This window comes from Rhinatrema bivittatum, chromosome 5 (genome assembly GCF_901001135.1).
Source record: "Rhinatrema bivittatum chromosome 5, aRhiBiv1.1, whole genome shotgun sequence".
NCBI lineage: Eukaryota > Metazoa > Chordata > Amphibia > Gymnophiona > Rhinatrematidae > Rhinatrema > Rhinatrema bivittatum.
The window spans coordinates 251874567-251882854 of NC_042619.1; the positions used below are offsets into that span (position 1 = coordinate 251874567).

Below are 8288 nucleotides of genomic sequence, written 5' to 3' on the forward strand. Positions count from 1 at the left end.
CTTTAAACAGTTTGGTCTAGAAATAGAAATAATTTCACTGTGGTGAGAGCTGTTTATCTCTGATGTACCAGAAAAATCTAAGTGATACTTCTCAAAATATCACAGAACAATGCTTTTTCTCCCTGCCCTAGGCTCTCTCGTCCTGCCCTGGTATAGAGCTGCCCCAGGCTCTCTCATCCTGCTCTGGTATAGAGCTGCCCCGGGCTCTCTCGTCCTGCCCTGGTATAGAGCTGCCCCGGGCTCTCTCATCCTGCTCTGGTATAGAGCTGCCCCGGGCTCTCTCATCCTGCTCTGGTATAGAGCTGCCCCGGGCTCTCTCGTCCTACCCTGGTATAGAACTGCCCCGGGCTCTCTGGTCCTGCCCTGGTATAGAGCTGCCCCGGGCTCTCTCGTCCTGCCCTGGTATAGAGCTGCCCCGGGGTCTCTCGTCCTGCCCTGGTATAGAGCTGCCCCGGGCTCTCTCGTCCTGCCCTGGTATAGAGCTGCCCCGGGCTCTCTCGTCCTGCCCTGGTATAGAGCTGCCCCGGGCTCTCTCGTCCTGCTCTGGTATAGAGCTGCCCCGGGCTCTCTCGTCCTGCCCTGGTATAGAGCTGCCCCGGGCTCTCTCGTCCTGCCCTGGTATAGAGCTGCCCCGGGCTCTCTCGTCCTGCCCTGGTATAGAGCTGCCCCGGGCTCTCTCGTCCTGCCCTGGTATAGAGCTGCCCCGGGCTCTCTCGTCCTGCCCTGGTATAGAGCTGCCCCGGGCTCTCTCGTCCTGCCCTGGTATAGAGCTGCCCCGGGCTCTCTCTCTTCCTGCCCTGGTATAGAGCTGCCCCAGGCTCTCTCTCTTCCTGCCCTGGAATAGAGCTGCCCCAGGCTCTCTCTCTTCCTGCCCTGGTATAGAGCTGCCCCAGGCTTTCTCTCTTCCTGCTCTGGTATAGAGCTGCCCAGGGCTCTCTCGTCCTGCCCTGGTATAGAGCTGCCCCAGGCTTTCTCTCTTCCTGCTCTGGTATAGAGCTGCCCCAGGCTCTCTCATCCTGCCCTGGTATACAGCTGCCCCAGGCTCTCTCTCTTCCTGCCCTGGTATAGAGCTGCCCCAGGCTCTCTCTCTTCCTGCCCTGGTATAGAGCTGCCCCAGGCTCTCTCTCTTCCTGCCCTGGTATAGAGCTACCCCAGGCTCTCTCATCCTGCTCTGGTATAGAGCTGCCCCAGGCTCTCTCTTCCTGCCCTGGTATAGAGCTGCCCCAGGCTCTCTCTCTTCCTGCCCTGGTATAAAGCTGCCCCAGGCTCTCTCATCCTGCTCTGGTATAGAGCTGCCCCAGGCTCTCTCATCCTGCTCTGGTATAGAGCTGCCCCAGGCTTTCTCTCTTCCTGCTCTGGTATAGAGCTGCCCCAGGCTCTCTCGTCCTGCCCTGGTATAGAGCTGCCCCAGGCTCTCTCTCTTCCTGCCCTGGTATAGAGCTGCCCCAGGCTCTCTCTCTTCCTGCTCTGCTATAGAGCTGCCCCAGGCTCTCTCGTCCTGCCCTGGTATAGAGCTGCCCCAGGCTCTCTCTCTTCCTGCCCTGGTATAGAGCTGCCCCAGGCTCTCTCTCTTCCTGCCCTGGTATAGAGCTGCCCCAGGCTCTCTCTCTTCCTGCCCTGGTATAGAGCTGCCCCAGGCTCTCTCATCCTGCTCTGGTATAGAGCTGCCCCAGGCTCTCTCTTCCTGCCCTGGTATAGAGCTGCCCCAGGCTCTCTCTCTTCCTGCCCTGGTATAAAGCTGCCCCAGGCTCTCTCATCCTGCTCTGGTATAGAGCTGCCCCAGGCTCTCTCATCCTGCTCTGGTATAGAGCTGCCCCAGGCTTTCTCTCTTCCTGCTCTGGTATAGAGCTGCCCCAGGCTCTCTCGTCCTGCCCTGGTATAGAGCTGCCCCAGGCTCTCTCTCTTCCTGCTCTGCTATAGAGCTGCCCCAGGCTCTCTCGTCCTGCCCTGGTATAGAGCTGCCCCAGGCTTTCTCTCTTCCTGCTCTGGTATAGAGCTGCCCCAGGCTCTCTCTCTTCCTGCCCTGGGCTCGCTCTGACTTGGAGTACAGCTTCCTCAAGCACTTTCCTTCCTCTTAGATTCCTTCTTACCTGCTGTTGGACTCCTCCAGACGCCCTTTCTCTCTGTGCAGTTTGTTCTAAAGCTGCTTTAGACTTCTCTTTCTCCTCTGAAGTAGAGTTTATAGACTAGAAGCTGCATCCGCAAGCCTGGTCTGACATTGCTGGAAAATGAATCTGCAGGCCTGGCCTGGTACCACTGGGGAAGGCCAGATGGGAGCTATGTCTATGGTCCTAGCCAGGCATCACCATGGAAGCTGCTTTCGCAAGCCTGGCCCAGTACCACCAAGGGACTCGAGACAGGTTATGCATCCATGGTCCTGGCTTGGTACCGCTATGGGAGGCTGGCTGGGAGCTGCTCCCATGCTCCTGGCCTGGCATTGCCTCAGGAGGCCAGCTGGGATCAGCATCTGTGTCATGCTGTACCCTTGAAATAAATTGAATAGGAATCCTTTCCTCCTATGCTTTCTAACTGGAGAGCGTAATCTATAGGCTTACCCTTGGCCTTCCTTTCCCTACCCACAGGCTGCTGCTGCTTCTGTCTCCTGTCAGATAGTGATGAAATGCATAATTAGAGGTCTGTCTGCTTGAAACCCTCACTGATCACAGAACAGCAGTTAACCAGGCTCTAAACTTCACAGCGTTGCACTAATGCCTCAGAGCAGCAGAGCAGAGGCCTGCACAGCAGCCCCTGTATGCAAGCACTCCCGGGGATGAAAGTGCATCTGCCACCTCACTATAAGTGACCCATCCTCCTTCCACCACCAGAAACTTCCTGAAGCAACTCAAAGCCCTGTTAAAAATTCACACACACACACACACACACACACACACACACACACATGCTGCAACCACACCATACTGGATTAGTGTGAACTCCCAGAACCCGAGACCAAGAAGGCCAGCTCTGGGGAGGTGGCACTGACATTGCAGCAGGCTCTCAATAACAGGATACTTTCCAGGGAGAGCCGAAATTTGGGAAAGAAATCAGTTCATACATACATGAGTCTTTTTTTTTTGTTTTCAGCACTATACTCCTGTGTTCATTACAATTTACTAACCAGGCAGTGAACAGAGCCCAAAGCCTGAGAAAGACCTGAAGGCACCAAAAGAGAGGAGAAGGCAAAGGGGGGGGGGGGGGGTGGAGGGAGGAAGGAAGGATGCGCAGATTAAGAATCATGAGTTTAACGCAGGGGTGGTTGACCCCGATACCCTACTTTCATGGAACTCCCCAATGTCGAAGCACAAGTAGATGTAAGTGAGCAGAGCAGAGGGATTAAAAGGACTTGGGCACAGTTAACCATACAGCAGGGTTCCCGTAACTTGCCACACTCGCCCCCATCCTACCATCACCATCACCGCCCTTTCCTAGCAGCTGGGCCCACAAATGGTGCCAACAGTTTCCCCCCTCTTGGGGACAGAGTTGGTATGGGGAGGAGGAGGAGCCTAGGAGTCCGACCCAGCTCCCTCCTCCTGCTGCTGCTGGCCTTTCATATCCACCTAAAGATGACCCTGCCCTACAGAGCCGAGGGTATTCAATAGGAGCATCTAAGGGAAGGATGGATACTGAGCCCTCCCCTTCCCTGAGAGCAGCTGGAGCAGGGGTTATGTAATTAAACATTGTGCGTGTGGACTCTCCCAGCACTAAGGAGAGGGCGATAAACCGGGGAAGTCTGTCCTACCACATAAAGAGCAGAAAAGCTGAGCCCTTGAAACGGTTTAGGCAGAGGCTCCAGCATGTTGGCTTTTTTTTTTTTAAACATGTTACTAAACCCAGTGACTGAGGAAAGCTGCCTCAGTTCCTAAAGCTGTCTCCCCACCCCTGAGCATGTGGTCCTGCAGAGATGCTGCTCATGTGGAGGAGGCTGTGAGAAGTGCAGCAGGCACGGCTGTACCGGTAATCAGTGTAGCAGAGGTTTTCCTTTCTCCCACGGTCACATGCAGACCAGTTTCAGGAAGAGCAGTTTCCTCCTGACAGGATTCCCATAAATCTCACAGCAAAAACTTGACAGACCCACCTGCTACACCCAGCACACTGACTCTCAGCCCTTTCCTCTCATGCCAGCCGCTCTGCTCCCAGCACAATCTGCCACATCAGTGCACTGTCACCCATCCCTGCACAGCCCTCTGCTCTCAGCGCTGCTCCCAGGAAACAGCTGAAGACTCAGAAGCGCAAGGTTATTGTGAACCAAAGTCTTTGTAAGACAGCAGAGTTGAGGGAAAAGCTTCAATATATTGAGGAAGGGACAGTTCACAAAAGGTCAGGAGAAGGGGAACTGGGAGTCGAACAGAGCTAAGGACACCATTAAAAGGGAAGGACTATTCAGGTCAATCGGTGCATGAGACACTGAGCTCAGCAGTGGATGGGTTCCAGGCTCTGCTCAGGGGGTCCTGGTCTCAGCCATCGCCTCATCACTTCCTGGTGCCTAAGCCAAGAGAACTGCAGCTCAACACATGTCATCCACCCACGGATACGGGAACCCGATACACTCAACATGCAAGGAGAACTCACAGGGTCTCCTGGGAACTGTAGAATCTCATGGAGATGCCCAAAATAACGGAAAACCGACACACACAGAAAATATCGGGCTAGCTCAAATTCTCACAGTCATGAGCTGAATGCAAGCGTATGTGTGCTATGTGTCTGATACAGAAAGGGCGCATGATGTCTATGACAGGAGAACACAAGGTGCACATTCATTTTACCTGTAAACGTGTCAGCGTGTGTGTTTGTGCACTATATGTAAATAAATCTGATTCCTACAGCACTGTAATAACTGAATGCCAGGGTGCTGTCCACCCACTTCCCCTGAGAAGAATGTCAAGAAGGTGCAACCTTTAACTGTCAGCTGGCTTACTGAGGTCAGATTGACATAAAAAAAAAAAAAGTCATGACCAGAGGTAGCCAATCCGAGTCCTGTTCATTCCTAAGTCACCATATAATACCAATCATAAAATGGATAAGAGTTCAGCAACGGAATGAATTATCTCATGAGAGCTGTCTGTTTACCACTGACCATACCCAAAGCCAATCACAAGTTCACCCCCAGGGCACTGACCATTCTTGCAGCCCTGCACATAGGATGGCATTTCAGGAGAACTGCCTGTACACCACTGGCTGTACCAAAAGCCAATCTCAGCTCCACTCACAGGGCATTATCTCAGAACTGTGTCTATACCACTGACCATACCTGCAGCCATCTCAGCTCCACACACGGGGTGTTATTTCAGGAGAACTGCCTGTATACCAGTAACTGTAACAAAACCAATCTCAACTCCACCCACAGGCTTTTATCTCAATAGAAGAGCAGAAAAATGGTCTAGTGATTAGACCATCAGGATGAGAACAAGGGATTTCAGTCCCTCACACTGATCCTCCTACCTCCGTGTGACTTTGGGCAAGTCACTTTACCCAGCATTCCCTCAGGTACCAGCTTAGACAGTATGTCCTCTAGGATAGGGAGCTATCTACTGTGCCTGAATTGTAACTGTTCTTCAGCTCGGACTTAGAAAATAGAATAATTAAATAAAAAAAATCGTGCATAATGAGAGCTAGATGTGAAGAACTAAGAAGAGGGGCTGTGCATCATGACCTCCTGATGATAAATGGATGGGAACAAGAAATAGGTTGTGTATGACTCCCTGATGAGAAACAGATGGGAGAGAATAAGGAGAGAGGCTGTGATGGTTCCCTAATGCATGCTGGATGTGAAGGAGTAAGTAGAGACACTATGTGTGATGGCTCTCTGATGTGAGACAGATAGAGTAAAGGGAGAAGGTATGTGATGATTCCCTGATAAGAACTGGATAGTAAACAGCTAAATTGTGTATTATGGTTCCCTGATGAGGAATATTAAGCAAGGAGAAGGGCTGTGCAGGTCAGATCTCCCTCTACAAGAGACTGATTCTGCCATCACCTCCCAGTAGCAGCTAGTTTTGCGGATGGGACCATTAATTAGAGGTGACACTAAAGCAGTGCTCTAATTAACTGCTTAGTACAGGATTAGATAAAGGTGGGATCCCAGCCAAGGCTGCTGGGCTCCTGCAGGAGGCAGCCACATCCTCCGTTTCCCATGGGATGCAGCAGGAGGAAGAGAGGTTAAAGTAGGTCTGTTCTGCACACAATGGGAATCCCTCCCCATAGGCCCTGACCTCGGGTAATTCAATTATAGCCAATTGCAGCTTTGCAGTGGTCCAAGTGCCAGCAGGGCCGGCAGCAAGAGCCATAGGATAGCATCAGGAGAGAGAGCAAGGATTAGCAGCTTTACCCTTTTACAAGATCTAGTTCTTAAATCACATGCTGTGCAACCCTCTGGCTTTTGCCCAACAACTGAGTAGAAGGGTGGAGGGGGGAGCAAGGGGAGAGATGCTCTGCCTCCATAAAATTGGTTTAGGTAAAATGAGCTCCAGAAGTAGTGAGGCTGGGAATGCAACTACAGGGGTCTGGGGGGTGAATCAAGTTAGGGAGCAAAACTGTGGCCAGGAAGGGGGCGCGAGATTGCCAGCAAGCCTGTGCCGGAGGGGCAAGGGCAGGGGACACAGCCTCGCTTTCCTTTTGACAGCTGTCTCTGGGTCACAGCCGCCCAGGCAGCAGCAGCAGCAGAGTGGGATGATTATTGTCACCCAGCACAGAAAACGTGGACTCTCCTGCACCTCCCCCCCTCCGCCATCCAGGGAGGAAACGGAGGGGGGGGGGGGAACACGCGCGTGCTCGCAGCTTTGCACTCCCCCCACCCCCGCGCTCCCCCTGCAAAAGTGCCGAGGGAATTTCGCGGGTGGGGGAGGGCTGCCCGGGGCCCTCTCTTTACAAGGAAAACTCCCCGAATCCTCAGATAGGCGCTCACCGGCTCTGTCACAAAGTTCAGCCACTGCAAGCTCTCACTCAACTTCTCTGCCTTTTTCCAGCAAGTTTTCCAACTTTTTTTTTTCTCTCTCTCTTTCTTTTGTTTCCAGCAGGATTGCCAACTAGGCAGTGTGTGAGAGCCGCGGAGCGGGCTGTGCTTCAGCAAGGGGAGCTCTAGCCCTGCTGCTCTCACCAGGACTCCTGCCATAAAAAAAAAAAAAAAAGTCTCTCTCCTCCCTGAAGGCACAGGAAGAATGGGCAAGTTTGTCGCCCCCACCACCACTTACCAGCTTTGCAGGGATCTTTGTAGTCAATGGGCTCTGTGTCCTCCTCCTCCTCCTCCAGGTCATAGGCATAGTCTGTGAAATCCTGTGCCTGAGCCAGCAGCAGCCAGGGGAGCAGCAGCAGCAGCAGGGACCAGCTCTCCCCGGTCATGCTTGCGAGTGCCTGGCAGTCTCCGCCAAAGTGTGGGCAACCCCAGGGCTGGGGAGAGGAATGGAAGGAAGGAGCCGGGAGTCTCTCTCTCTCTCTCTCCCCCCTCTCTCTCTCTCTCTTTTTTAGGGAAATGAGATCTGGAAGGGGCGGGCTCAGGGAGGAGAGCTCGGCCCCTGCAAGCCTGGGAGCTGGCTCCCGGCCCTGGGAAAGTTGCCAGTCCGAGGGGGAGAAGCAGCCCCGCACTTTGCCGCTGGGACGGCCACGCTTGGCAGCCCTCGCTCCTTCCCCCTTGGAAGTGCCGGGAGGGGGAGGGGGGGAGGTCAGTTCCCCCCCCCTCCCCATCGGTACTGGGAGGGAAGTGCCAGACTTCCGATGCCGGCGCCGATTTTCAGAGCCCGGATTGTGTGCCCGGCTGCCCTGCCCCGGGTTTGCCATGCCCTCTACAGGCACACGCTCCTCCTTTGCCCCGGGAAACTGCTGCTGATGCTTTTATATATATATATATATATATATATATATATAGCAAAGCAGGAGGACCCCTTTACTGTGCCAGCTTATCCATGACAAGGTCCAATCAAACCTCGGAGACTTGGGAAGCAGAAAAAAAAAAACCGGAATTTAGAGAAACGAAGAAAAAGGACCTTTACAGTTTTACTTTCTTTATAATAAACATTTTTATATGATTCTTCAAAATCACATTTCACCTCATTCCTAGCAAAATCACAGAACGATAAGTAATATTGACAAATGAAACCGGAGAAATGCAATTATCAATTTCTGTGTAACACATATTAAAAAAAATAATAATAATAATAAAAGCTGGGGTATAACTGTAATAAGAAATGTTCCCATTGAACAAAACTAATAATTACTCTGGTAAGGCGGCCAAGGTTGCTCACTCTTCAGTCAGCCACGTGGATGGTGACTCTCAACATCTGTCAGAAGCCCCTTCA

At 52.7% G+C, this 8288-nt stretch overlaps 1 protein-coding gene across 4 annotated transcripts in view; it reads right to left on the minus strand.

The window, feature by feature from the left end:
* Positions 1-7676, minus strand: part of BMP1 (bone morphogenetic protein 1) — a 121308-nt gene extending 113632 nt beyond the window's left edge. The window contains exon 1 of one of the 4 annotated variants that reach the window (XM_029603812.1): positions 7188-7636. In XM_029603812.1, coding sequence (XP_029459672.1) covers positions 7188-7335 — 148 coding nt within the window. In that variant the 5' untranslated portion in view covers positions 7336-7636. Of the gene's footprint in view, positions 1-7187 lie in introns of all 4 variants that reach the window. The other 3 variants (XM_029603813.1, XM_029603818.1, XM_029603817.1) reach the window with 3 other exon arrangements.
* Between the last annotated feature and the right edge of the window lie 612 nt (positions 7677-8288).